Source organism: Varroa jacobsoni, unplaced genomic scaffold, assembly GCF_002532875.2.
Source record: "Varroa jacobsoni isolate VJ856 unplaced genomic scaffold, vjacob_1.0 scaffold_1312, whole genome shotgun sequence".
NCBI classification, from domain to species: Eukaryota; Metazoa; Arthropoda; class Arachnida; order Mesostigmata; family Varroidae; genus Varroa; species Varroa jacobsoni.
The window spans coordinates 144,565-158,901 of NW_019214214.1; the positions used below are offsets into that span (position 1 = coordinate 144,565).

The window sequence follows — 14,337 nt, forward strand, 5'->3', positions numbered from 1 at the left end:
ATAACAACGAACGCCTATTGTTCAATGTCGTTAGGAGGAGCTGATTTTTTGCCTAAGCTTAGACGGTGTAGCAACGTTAGCAACAGAACTCGTAGTAAAAACAGTGCAAGGAATACGAGCGCTGCCCCCCGAATTTTCCCGAGATCCGCCTCCCTGCCTGCTAGCCGTTTGCCCAACTAGCGTGGCCGTCATGATTGCATTGTCTGGAGCGTTTTAGTCGCCGGAGGCGAAAATTCTCCATCCCGCTTGAACGCCAGAAAAAACGTAGCCTCCACCGTTGTTACGCAACGTTCGACGACTACGATAAAACGTAATTAGTCATCATGCCGCCGCTTCTACCGCGACTATGATAATACAACTACTACGGCTGTGACCACTAAGGAAGTTACAGTTGTTTGTAAGTGAAAGCAATACGCTTGACGACAATATTATAAATGCGTATGACGGTACGCTGGGAAGTTGTAATGTCTCGTCGCGTAGCTTTAGTATAACGCCGTTTGGCACCAGGGTAGGTGGAGTGGTCTGGCAAAGTTTTCGCTCGTTTTTATCGTTCAGCACGATCATTATTCAGCGACCGCTACTGTTCGCATCCGTTTCACGTTAGCGCTAATGTTACCAACGCCGTTATTGACGTCGTTGTTGTTTTGTTTTCGTAGCGCTCGTGTTGGTCAGTATAATGGTGGTGATAACGGCAAAGTTCGCGTCCGTGCCTTCCAGGCCGGAGGCTTGCAAGCTCTCCACCTCGCTATCTAAGAGACAGCTCAATATGTTTATCCGGGTACGTCTGCTTATGGGGACGTGCTCAAGCAGTGAGTGCCGTCCCATCCTGCGGGAAAGTCACGTGTCAACACTACCTGGGGTTACCGAAAAGGACCAACGACTACGGGCCATGGTAAGACATCTACCCACACCTGCCTCTATAGAAACATCAGCTTTGTTTGTCGCGATGCCGCTGGCGTGAAGACGCGCCTAATTTCAAAATCAAAAAGCTTTTGAATACAAAACGGTGCGCTTCGAGGCGATTGAATCAATGAACGAGAACTGATTAGCAGCTGTATCAGTCAATCGATCGTCTTTTCTTTTAGGAAACGGCGTACATCCGCTGCTGGTGTCGTTGCCGCACACAGTTGTGTGCTTCATCTTCATTGTTCTTAACGTTGTTGCTTTTGTACTATCGCCGCTTGCCGGTGCCAATGCTACTGCCATCGTAACTTTATGCCGCACGCGCTCACCACATAGAAAATCTTTATTGCCATTGTACAGATGATACCGATGGTAAGTATCATTATTTTTTATGGCCTAATATCGTAACAATCTAACCACGACTCCGCACAAAAAAAAAAAGCAGAATTTAAAGTACTACGAGGAGTGGGAAAGAAATATGACGACGATACGTATTTGTGCAGGCGCAAATATTGGTCACCTGTCAGCTGTGGCGCGGCGCACTTGAAATTCATTATTGATTTACACAAAGCGAGTAAGTACGGAGCATTTTTAATGTTGTTATTGATGCGTAAACGAAAAATATTTTCTTCTGTTATTTATCTGCATAGATTTGTATGCATAGATATAAGGCAGCTTCTTTATCTTGTGCACATCATACTTAGATGGTAAATCTGTGCGTTATTTCTATAGTAAACGGAGTAAGTCAGTGTGTCTAGGAAACGCATAGACGACACTTACAGGGCGAAATTGTCTATGCAACCTGGCCTTCCCGAAGAGAACAGCTGAGGACAGAACACCGTCGAAAACGTATCAGTCGACTAGGAGAAACAAGAAGATCAACGAATGGTCGTGCTGCAAAGAGCAACGAAGTAAACTGGACCAAAATGCTCGGTCGACTAAGAGGCGCGCTTTGGCAAAAGAAGGATCTGTTGATGAAGGAACGGCCGACTGACGGTGATATTAAAGAAAGGAGTCGAGGCTTAGGGGGCCCATAAAACGCACGAGCCATCGGTGTGGTCGATGTTGGACTCGCATGGAGCAGCATTCGACCAGCGCCATCGTTATTTCGTTTGCGCTCACCGGAAGGCAAGGCAACGCCATAATCAGAAGGGGCTAAGGCATCGAAGGGAACCGGCGATGCCTAGCAAGTTACTTGATAGCAGCAGGTAGCGGAGGCTCGGGTCGCATGCCTAAAGTCATATCAATCGGACGTACAAGTGTAGTTGCTTGTCGACTGGGTAGAGGCCCGTTGATCCTTGGACGATATCATCCGCAGATATAAGACGATTTAGCACAGCACCGAGAGACCTTTCGAGGTACACTGACGGTGTTGCACCCAAAAGATCTGCGCCAGTGAATAGCCAACATGGCCATGTCTATTGTTAGCGAATTGGTTATTTGAATCGGTGCACTAATTAAACTGGCTCTTTTAAATAACCGTTAAAGCGATACGTAAAAAGAGCTACACGATACAGCTCAAAAAGAAAACGACAGTATCAGTGCTCTGTACATTGGATTGTTTTAAAGAAACCTATCATCTAAAGCTATTTGTCGTAGAGGTGACCGCAAAACCTATTATAAAGGCCAAAGGCAAATTTACCAACAGTTAAATAAATGAAATTTCGTCATAGCAGTTAATTATGCAGCTTATGAGAGAATTTTGACATTTGATGTTTCTGCTTTAGCTCTCACAAAGTATAAAATTACCATGGAGGAATGGCATGTTGCATGGCCGAACAGAAATTTTATCTCAGGTAATGAGAAGCCCGGCACAAGGGCCGAAAATCCCCAGTACTCGAGGGGATAGTTTTCAATAGACAGACGTAGCCAGGTAAGCATTACTGTCTAATTGTTATTCAAGCGTTTTGCTGACGTGCACAACTTCTTGGACAGCCGGTGCATTATGAAACACAATGCTGATTCTAGCAGATGGATCACCCCCTCGGTATTCAACATCTATTCTCCGATGTGACCCCATGCTACTTGTATTGCACGATATGTCTGAAACGTCAAACCGTGTAGCTGATACTTATTTTCTAAAGAGTGGTAATCGTCCAGTTGGCGCCCCTCCTCACACCCACCATTTTTCATCAATCGCGTATCTCTGCACAGAATGATTGTCAAAGTACGACATTTGCATCGGTGGAATGGAAATGGAAAGACCACGTATTTTTGTAGATTTTCCACTCGTACATCGAACTAACATGGTTTGATGGGGGTAAAGCATCAGCAGATACGTGCAAGCTACAATAGGTAATAAACAGACGGAGCGAACGTATATGCTGATTGATTAGCCGAACAATTGGTAAAATAAATTAATGCAATTTAGAAAAGAAAAAATCACGCTGCTAAAGCTACTATGGAAATGATCAGTCAAACAAGCCACAACATGTTTCGGCTGATTGACTCAGAGGTTGCAGATTTTCATCTGGCAAAATATGACTGAACGCAGTTAGATGTGAACTTCACGAGCGTACTCTAAAAATGCACGAAGTTACCCATCACGAGCTATCGATACTAACGACCACGTTGAGTATGTCAAACAGGTCATACCTGGTCGTAAACAGGGCGCTTTTTAGTTGCTAGCTATTGCTAATCGCGAACAATGGAGAGCTTTGAATGCTAAAATACACGCATAGGGAAACGAAGACAAATACACGAGCTCGTCGGCGCGTATCAGTCGTGCATACCCCATATCATATCAGGGTAACGACAATACAAGGTTCGTTTGACTTGATCAAAATCTGGATATATTTTTTTACGGCTACGCTCTTCCCGCTTTGTTGTTTTGCTAGAGCCTGAAAAGCCAATGGATCCTGCCCGTTGCGGTTTAACCAATCCCTAACAGTAATGCGAACAGGAGCTCGATACGACTGGAGCTGGGATTGATGACAGGCATTTTAAGCCATCCTGTCCTCTTCTTACGTGTAGGTGAACACGAGTCTGCACGTGTGTTTGCCAGTGCCCGTGCGTATTATTTGTGGGACAATCAACTTGAGCGGAGAGGCGTGAAGATCTAATGCAGCCGTAATTTTCATGATTGCTGTAAAAGAGAAGAGCCCGATAAGAGGGAGGGACAGGAAGAGAGATGCTGTTGTTGTCAGCGGTGCTGAAGGTGATGGCGGCGGTGGCGGCAATGGGATAATGCGGCTTCTGATAACGAAGAAGTAAATCGCTTGGCTGAACTTACAAGAAGCTCGGATTTGTTGCGCTTGTAAGTGACGATGGGATGCCTCGCGTTTCGTTGTGCAGAGTCTTGAATTTCTCAATGAAACTTGCGCCTTATATAGTTTACAATAGTTCGCTTGCATGGGGTATAGATCAACGAATCAGATATAAAGGGTACCGTTCTATACAGTAGCCAGCTGTGTCGATCTATCATAGAGAAGAAAAACTAGAGGAACCGCTTCTTAGACATGTATTTCTGTAAAGTTCAGTAGTACTACTACTACGATTAAGATATAATAATCTATTAATTAGCAAGAAACGTTATAAGCACCTGACAACACAGGTAAGTGCTCGGTACATACCTAAAAAAAATATAATTCAATGCGCCGCGTAGCGGCCACCTAGAGAGATAATCGAAAAGAGATGATCTTACTCTTTCTTATTGAGCCGCATTTTCTAACTACTACGCTTTCGACTAATGACTAAGTAGCTCCGGCGACATAAAACTTAACTTTATATACAAGCCTTGTAAGGAACTGTATTACAAACTAAACGCTGCAAAGCAGACAATCAATGAAGCTGAGCTAATCGACCGTTACTCCTGAAATTTAAGAGCTCGTATTCACCCTTATGAATTACTTGACCAGAAAGCATGACAAACTTGCTTAAAAATCTCATTCTGCTGGGAAATGTCCTCGTTTGTGTTCCGCCACCATCGCTATCACTAACGGATGCGCCGGCGCAGCTGCATAGGCTGCCGCTACTTATTCTCAAGTATGGAGTACTATCAGCAAAAAAAATAGACTACTATGTGATCTTTGGCTGACGCCATCGGGATATCTCATGTGAGTTTTGTTGTTCCACTTGGACGCCATTGGAGCCTTCAAATAATCGCTTGCTGACGTCCCAGCATCAGCAACACTTCAGATTTCAAGTATGCAAATATAAGCTAGGCTAACAATTCAATAGTTCGCTGGCTTTGCTCAGATCGAACGGTGTCTAAGGCCGTGCCTGCGCCTCCAACTAAGCCGTAAATATAGTACGTTACGCATCGAGTCGCTGATAAACAGAAAGCAGGTGCATTCAGGTGCATGCTAGGCCGTTCAGAAAAAAGAAAAACGACCCTTTTGTATTTGTTCGTATGACTAGCTTATGCAGGTATTTTAACAGAAAATCACCTATAAAAAACATGATAGGGTGCACAAAGGCCTTAGGCTAAGGGTTGTTGTCGTCCGTGGGCAATCGCTGTTATACAATCGATGTTGTAGCATAGGGAAAGTAGCTTCGAACTAGCAATGAGAGCGTGAGAATCCTACGACAGGTGCGGCCTTACGGACCTACGGACATCACCGACCGATTCACAGGCCGACTTCAGAAAATCAGGATACAATAGTAAAAAAGCGAATCAGAAGCTCACGGTGTTCTCGGGTTTCGGTTAAAAAAGGAACCGTTATCTATAACTTCTGCATTAAAATACACGAGAGAAATTCAAAGTTTGAGGCGCTCACTTCGAATGGCCAAGCAAATCCAAAGCGGGCAAATATTTTCAAAGGCTCCTTTTGGACTAGACGAAAATCAATAATAATTGAATTGGCTTTCCTGGATCTGTTGTGCTCGTAAGGTTACTCTTAAGATTCAGCATCTATAATCACTTCCGAGAAGCATTTTGTGCTAAAAGTTTGTATATCGGCATCAGTGACGCCGTTTGGCCACTATTTCAAATGTATTTTCATCTTAAGGAGCGTATATAGCACCAAAAACTTTCCAATTTTATAGACCGGTCTTATTCAAACGCGTGTACTATAGAAGCAAAGGGAATAACCTGACAACGAGAAGTGTTGTATATCCACACGCAGTGCCGCAATTTATAATTCGCTGACGTTGGACCAACAGATCGATCAGTGAGCGTTGACGATTTATAATACATTCATCCTTTGAATAAGCCTATATGTAATCCAATGGCGTTGACGCACTCATTCTGAGACCGACGTTTTTTACACCTAAACTAAACTGCTCTCTTCTTTTTCACTCTACTTTAATTGGTTTCCGTCGCCTACCTGCGGAAGGTCAGATCCTCTCCGTTGCAGATGCTCATCTTCGTTGGTCTTGTAGAACTTGCACAAATTTCAAGCACTCCAAGAAGTTGAACTTAGCTTGTCCCTTGTGTCCTTTGTCGTCGCTACCTGACCACGCGTCTGCCGGTGTGGTTTCTCAGTGGCACTAGAACAGCGGCTCTCTTGTCGCTATCCCGATCGGAACTGAACTGACTGCGAATGGTGGATCTGACAGCAGCGGCCAAGGCAGCACGACTTTGGCTAGAGCGAGTCACACATTCGGACACGCACTCGCAGATCCACAAGGAGCACCGGGCGGTAACAGGGAACCGGCCGGCTTCACACGCCACTGCTACCGCCGCAACTGCCCTCTCCCAGTTCGGGGCTCCCTTTATTGGCCTCCTTTCCACTTCTCGTGTCTCGTCGTAGTCGTTCGTAAAAGCAGTAGCAAAGGCCTGCAGCAGTAGCAGCGATAGTAGTACTGGTCGTATCTGGACGAACCGGTCGCACGCAGAACAGCAACTACAGCAGCGGAATAGGACAACAGAGCGGTATAGCAGTAAAGCGGTCTTTACCGAAGAACTGCTAACTCAAAGTTAGGAAAGGAAAGGGAAGAGACAAGGGAATGCTTCACTACGGCGCCTACAAAAGATGTAGGTGCTGTACTGCACACTTCAAAGCACCTATAGACCACGTTCGTAGGCTTTCTCGGCGATACTTATGCGAATGCCACCTATTTCCACTTACTGTGAGCGTACTGCATGGTTCCGGCCATTGCTTCGCTCGCATCTGGATATATATCGGTGTATCTGACTTCAGTTGTACAATATAAATGTAAGCCAAAAGATAAATTATCCTTTGACTAACTACGGCTTAGAAAGATGTCATGGATTTTTTCGATTTCGGTTCCAGCTGACATTCTGCCACTTGCGGTCTACGTGCATCGATACCATCATATAACCACGTTATCCCAGCTTAAATATTATGACACGCTTCCATTATAACATTGGTCTCCAGCGTGTCAGAGTCTACAAACCTTTTTGCAAATTATATATGCAGCAGTGATGCTATGAGCAACAGAGGTGGGTTTTTAAATCCGTTCCAGAAGGTATGGATGACGAGCAGAAACCGTAAACTGAAGTTGAGTCGACACCTCCTTCCTTCTACGGCTATTAGCGGCATTTTGACAGAAATTCTTAAACCTTTTCCAAATTTGTGCAAGTTTTAATACTGTATAGTTATTTCTTTTCAACCCTGTGCTGCGAGCCGATAAGGTTAGCTCGTTCGTTCGTTTGGTCGGTCACGTCGCGTCGTCTTTCACTCTTCGACGCCCCCAGTTGTTCCCTGTGTTGTAACTACCCCCTAGTGGACACCCACCCTTCGCTGTGCCGTCACACAAACTACCCTCTCCCGGACTGTATGGGGTGTGGTCTCTATTCGCTGTTGTCTGTGGAGCTTTCATCGCTCAGTTAGATGCTGCCGGCACGTTCTATCTTAGTGTACATAAATCTACATACGTGCGGCGTTCAGCTTACTTCAAGCATTAACGACGTTGTTTTCAAAATTTCAGTTCTAACCCAGAATGCTCGAAATCTCCGCGTTCAACGTATTGATAATTACAAGGTAAATTAGATGACACAGACACTAGACAAAGCAATATGTGCCTACTTCATTGGGGATTTGGTGCGCTTCTCAAGTGAGACTTATTGACTTTTGAACAATTTAAGCAATTAATATCGGCTCACTGCACCGTTACGTTGACTACCCTGATTATCATCCACTTTTGACCCCTATAAAACAGGGAAGAGATATTTAAAAACTCGAGGTCAATCCCTGAGGAGGAGGGGGGGGGGGGGTAAGAGAGCTAAAAGAACAACGCGTTTTCCCGATAAGGCCATGAGGCGCCGATACTTCTTTTAATGATAAAAATGGAAATTTACGAAAAAAACCCGTAAGATAAACTACGGAAATCTGTGATCCTGTGAGAAATGTTACCTCGACTGGGAAAATGGGAACACGTGCGTCTTCACTGTTTATTTTTCAGCTTGAAAATAAATAACAGTGCCCCTCTGACACCACAACAAACTGTCAAATTAGCGACAGTTGACCGTAATACGCGCTTGATACTGGCGTTTTTGAACACATTGGATACTTCTAGCAGACGACGGTTTCTTCACTGGAATGGATAGCGTACAGGAAAGCCAAAACGAAATTTCCAGGTAAGACTTTTGTTCGCCCCGCAATAAAAAACGCCATCAGTTTGGGATAAAACATACTTTATTACTTGAGTTTGGCTAATTGTTCGCAGATAATTTAACGAAAGGTCGACTACTTTTCAAATTCTACCAAGGTATACCCACAGGATATTGCATTCGGCATGAAACGATATGTCAGAGTAATAGCTCTACGCGAATGCCTATAGAAACCCAACCGTAATAGGACGATATTAGGCAACTTGATTTTAAGGTTAAGAAAACCTTTATGATTTCACTTAGTACTATAGGTAATTTTTTTAATCGACTGACTTGCGTCAAATTGGTGCGTAAGAAAATTCTACCGTAGAAGTGCGCGTCCTCTAGTTTTAGACAAAACAGTTAAATACTTTCGAAGTGGTATCTACTCGTCACTCTTGTGAACTTGCCTTGTTTATAGGCTTATATCACCTTCCAAGAATTATCGTTAAGTTTTGAAATATCCTGTGTGTTCGAGGTGACTTGCGCTGCGCTACGGGTAATTTTGCTTTCAGGTAGACTGATTACGTTGACAGGCTTCAGCGAACACGAACACATTTATTAGCTGGATCCCAGATTCCCACCGGCACGGAAATCAACGCTGCAACACCGAATAGTTACCCAGGAAGGCTAGAAAACGATAAACAGACATTGGCCCCGCTATTTACCATTGTTGAGTCCTGATCCGTCACTGATGAGTGTAAATGGTTTCGCTTGTACGCTCTGGGACCAAAGTGGTATTATCGTGTAAAACACGAAATCACGATAATGCAATTTCGATCAATATAAGTAAGATAATTGCAGCAGATTAGTTCTTCAATTACTAGTGAAGTCATTTCCCGCAGTTACGTATTACTGCTGTTGTTACCGTATGCCCGCGTCCTATAGAAGTATTAAGGGCTAAATAGTCCCGCCACGAATATTCAACTGTTTCATCATAGCACTTGCCTGAATCCTGCGGTTCCCTATCGTCATTTTGTATGTTTTCGTGTCCTATTATGATTCAGTACATCGTGTGAATAGGCTAAGCCTATACCTGATCTCGCGTGCGGCTGATCAGAGAAGAAAGGGGAATTCGAAGACTTCAGTACGAGACCAATGGACTTATTGGCAGTCAGCGTACGTACAGATGAATACACGCCACGATAACCAGTAGCAATTGTACGACGCCATCATGAAAACAGTAGAATAGATCGCAGTAGCTGTAGGCATGTGATCGCCGAATGTCGAAGTGAAGTTGACTTGTTCAGTCTGTTGCTTCGATCCCTAAACGGCCTGCGTTAAAACCGTCAACGACATGTAGAAAAGCGGTCATCCTAATCTCGACGGGTTTTGAAGAAAGGCAATCGTAAATAAGAATAGGGGACACATCTCAATGGGTAAACGCTATCGCTGAACGGTCAACGCATAACACCGTGAGAGGGCTAGACTGGTTGCTTTTGGCTGGACCTTGTAAGAAAAAAAAGGGCTAAATTTGGCAAGCGCATGGGGCGTAAAAGGTAACAAATGAAATGCAACGTGGACAAATATATACAGCATGAATAAGAAAGATTGCCTTTGTTCTAATAAGTATAATAGCAACTTGCTTAGAAGTCACATCTGGAAGCCGTTTGTGACAAAAATCAAGTTGTCTGACCAGCAATTTTTGTATATTATATAAAATTTATATGCATTTGGGTAAGTGCTGTTAAGTTAACCTCTGAGTTATTTTGCGAGCGTAAGTTCAGTTGCGAAGAAGTCGCTATATATGTGAACTAATTGTGTTTTGCCTGGAAATCTGCTAGTATTGCAAAAGGAATGAATGACATTTTAAAATTGTGGTCATACGCTTCTAGCAACTGCAGTAGCTCTTGCAGAATATTCTGCTGCCTATTAGGAGCCGTAGCTCGTTGTTTTGTAATGCCTGACGCTGCATACTTGCCCTAATGTTGGCCTGCAATGATTTACGTATAACGCAACGGAATAAAAATCGAAACGTATTTCATTCCATTTGAAATAAAAACAAAAACCTGGGCTGGTTATCACCTAACAGAGCGTCCAAACTAAGTCGAAAAGTATCCAAAGGCGTAATGCACTACAGACATTGAACTAACCAGACATACGTAGTTACTGTTTGATAAAGGATTCTCAGGTGGCCTAAATACGAGAGTTGAAATCTCTCAGCACTCATATGATATGACGTAAGCGTACTAAGAAGCACTTACCTCGAAAACAGCAAGCAGACTTCATCATCTACTGCGCCATAGTCCAGACCAGACCGGTATATGCCTATCTAAAACGGTGGTCCTCCTTGAAGGCAGTAACCGGCAAGAAATCTGTTTCAGAAGAAGTGTGGGATGTAGAAGTCAGTCGGATATCAGTCACGTTGATATCTAGATTCACGAAATCGCAGCAAACTATCAGACTGCTACGAGCACCACTCACAGAGAGATCCGGGCCCGGCAGCGTTCTGGCTAAGCGCCGGTACGGTGCTACCGTCATCTCAGAGTCGTCATTCGGAAGGAAGCAGATAGCCATTATGGACAAGAAATCGATTCTGTGAAGGCAGGGAGGAGATCAGGTAGGTATTATATGCCTATTCCCTCCTTTCCACTCGGCGTTAAATGTCCGTTTTGCCAACAGCCTGATCGTACGTAAACAGGCTGCACATTAAGAAACTGCATTAGATCAGAAACAGGGTCTATTAGTGAGTAAGAGTTTATTTGGACTCTGTCGTTGAATCGAAGAACATATAAGCAGCCACCTGCTGTACGTAACGGGTGGCGGTAGTACGTTAACGAACGCAACATCACCCGAATAACATCGAACAGCGAAATAAAACACAATTAGAATTGGCATAGATAATTAAGGACAAAAAAGGAAAAACACGCATCTCCTTAGTGTAAAATGCCAGTAGATGTAAATAATACACTGTTTTAACTATCCACGACTTTGTTTCCGCATGCACTTACGATTTAAAGAGAATCTGTTAATTGATTTTATTGTGAACGCTTTGTATTTAATCCCTCTGTGAAGATAAGAAACACAAAATTCTACTGAACGAAGCGTTCCAACTACTAACTCGTGGACATTTCTCTCTGACTTGACTCTAAAATGATGTGCTACAAGTTGGACTCGTCTAACCATTAGACAACAGCTCATTGTATCGAAGTCTGCTGCGCCTCCAAAGCGGTAAAAATCCGTATAGGACGCGCATTGTACGTGTTGTAACAATGCTTCCCATTTTTGCTGTCCCTGGAAAACATGGTATACTTTTTCCAGCGGGGAGCGATTTATTGGAATTGGCATTTCAAAACTGAAAGAGACCATCCAACCGCTGGTTCAGTTCCACCTTCTGTGAAATAGTGACAGCAGCAGAACCAGCAGCAGCGTGACACATAACAGTCAATGTCTACCTCGCCTGAAGTTGGTCACCTCGTAAGCAGGGCATCGAGTCAATCCTACGGAAAGAAGTCTCTAGCCAATTTTGTCCACTACGCCGGCAACCCAAATCACAGCACAACACCCTTCATCCACGACTTCGAAATCATACATGGCTAGAACAATAACAACAATACATTTTGCGGAAATGAAAAACGTTCAGCAAAAAGGGTAAGATTCTCGGATGACGCCACTTCGGCCCGATGATGCCCAGCAAGACGAAAACCAACAAACTGCAATCTTTTTTTTTTTTTTTTTTTTTTTTTTTTTTATTATCGTAGTAGAAGCGTAGCAGACTACTTAATAGATCTGCATAGTCCTATAATTCTGGGTCACTGCTATCCCGGTAATCATGACTACCATAATGGCGCTAAACCAATTCCATTTTTATACCAGCTAGTTACTTTGTGCAGTCCAGATTTACAGAGATGGTCAGTTGATGATAGCTTAATTAATCCCAGTCAGTCTGTAAGCAAGTGCAAAATTATGAGTAAGGTGCATTTCTACGATATCATTAGATACTATAAAGGACTCTGATTTAATTTAAAAAAAAAAATCCAGATTCGCCGATGTTTGTAACTGTCACCGTTTAAGCGTAGTCGTACCTGTACGAAATGAAGCAAAAATGCTGGCCACCTTTAAATTGCAGATTTATATCATGGGCCTCAAAGCACAGAAACAAGTCTACGGAAGCAATCGGCTCGTGGTGGTCACCTCTTTCACTGCGGGACGCTTGGACACGATAAACATGTCGACACCTGCTCGTGCATTTCGTGCGGCGATCGTTTGTATCATTTTTTTCATCACGTTTGTCATGTACTACTTCGTTGGCATTGCGCAATTTGGTACGGCCAGTGACAGCTCACGCCGTTCGCTATTAATTAGGGAACGTTATCGTTGAACGCTCGTTGAACTGTGTTTGCACATTTATCTGACGCAGGGGTGTATAGACCAGGAATATACGTTTTTTTTCAAACGGTGAGGAAACGGCCAGCCAGTTACGCTGCGTCCAACAAACAGTGTTACGTCCTATATTCTAGGTGTGTCGCCTTTTGATTCTCCGATCTAGGCGTAAGGTACGTGGCTTAGCAAAGCTATTCTGGTCTCAGAGAGTGTGACTGACCCTCCATTGATCTAATGAATGATTGACCCTAATGAATAGTTCCAAATATCTGTCTTGCAAAGTAGCACGAGTCATACACGATTCATTGGATCAGATCATAGTTACGACACACTTAATAAATCAACATAAAAAATCTACATTTCTTTAATCAATTCCATGTCGAAAGCATTGAGTTTATGAACTTCCTCCTCTATGCAACTTTTTCCAATAGTCGAACTAGGTTAAAGGCTACAAGAGCTGACTATCGGCTAGTATTGTACCTAAAAGCTTTCGCCGTTTCCTTTGAGAAAGAGTCGATGCTTCTAGTTGTATTAATTATTGTTGCTATTCAGGCGGAAGCGAAGCTCGATAGCCGTCGTTTACATTCATTGAAGTCATCGAAGTCTTTTTGTCAATAGACACAGACAGACACACGTACCCGCGCATAAAAACCTCCCCATTCTTTCAACTTATCAGCATCGCTATCTATAGCATGATGTGCACCTGATAAACAAACCGAAATCACCTAACATTATATATCGGCCTTGTAGGACCGACGACCAGCTAGGTGTGTCGAGGAAGGCACCCAATCCGCGAGAGAGGTTTGCGACGTACAGTTACGCCTCAGTTCATTGTGACCGTTATTATTAGAGTATCGATGTAATGGTAATTATTTATTCTTATTCGTAGCTTTCTCATATGCTCATATCCGATACTTCCACTACCAGAAATACTAAGATCTAGCCAGCAACCCCTCTATACCTGACCCATATTTCTCGAGCTAAACACATACCCCATTAAGGCGCCGCGGAAAATTAGATAGCTCAATTGACGGCATGTGCTTAGGGCAGATTGTCAAACCCTCCACTACGCAGGTGCTGCTCTCTTGTTGTGTCTACATACGCTCTAATTGTTCCCATATAGTTTAATATAGTGCGGCTATTTTTTATGTTTAACTCATCTCTTTGAACAGTCAAGTAACTTCAACTTCAGATATCACACACAAGACATTTCCGAATATTTAGCAACGGCAGGTAGTAAAGTTATCTGTGATCGTACTTGAAAACAACGATTTGAATAAATGGGACACGCGTCGCCGTAAAAACAGTGTTTAATGGTTTCCTCATTCATTCAACTGGCCTGTTTGTTTCTTCGAATTTTCCCACAATAATTTGAGAAAATTGATATTAACAGGGAGAAAATGCTAATTCAATCCTCTGACACGAAAAGTACGATGGGAACATGTCTCACCGATTTCATATATATATATATAGAAAAATGAAATTATTGCTTATGAACACTATGAAGCTATTAAACTCGAGTATGTTAATCGTCTCTTGCGGTAATGATTAGTCCACGAAGATTTTGTAAGTGTATTCGACTATCTGGGATGGAAGTAGAATGGATGGGCATAAAT

General features: G+C 43.2%; 1 protein-coding gene and 2 long non-coding RNA genes across 3 annotated transcripts in view; 2 read left to right on the forward strand and 1 right to left on the reverse strand.

Annotated features, from left to right (window-relative positions):
- Jupiter (microtubule-associated protein Jupiter) overlaps positions 1–6,486 on the reverse strand; it is an 84,833-nt gene extending 78,347 nt beyond the window's left edge. Inside the window, exon 1 of the mRNA XM_022847865.2 lies at positions 6,171–6,486. Coding sequence (XP_022703600.1) covers positions 6,171–6,208 — 38 coding nt within the window. The 5' untranslated portion in view covers positions 6,209–6,486. The remainder of the gene's footprint in view (positions 1–6,170) is intronic.
- On the forward strand, positions 539–2,595 carry LOC111268722 (uncharacterized). Its single transcript, XR_002685376.2, has 3 exons — positions 539–892; positions 1,086–1,275; positions 1,407–2,595. It is a non-coding gene; the product is annotated as an uncharacterized LOC111268722 (long non-coding RNA).
- A 4,824-nt stretch (positions 6,487–11,310) lies between the features above and the next one.
- On the forward strand, positions 11,311–14,030 carry LOC111268720 (uncharacterized). Its single transcript, XR_002685374.2, has 2 exons — positions 11,311–11,989; positions 12,468–14,030. It is a non-coding gene; the product is annotated as an uncharacterized LOC111268720 (long non-coding RNA).
- Positions 14,031–14,337: the final 307 nt, after the last annotated feature.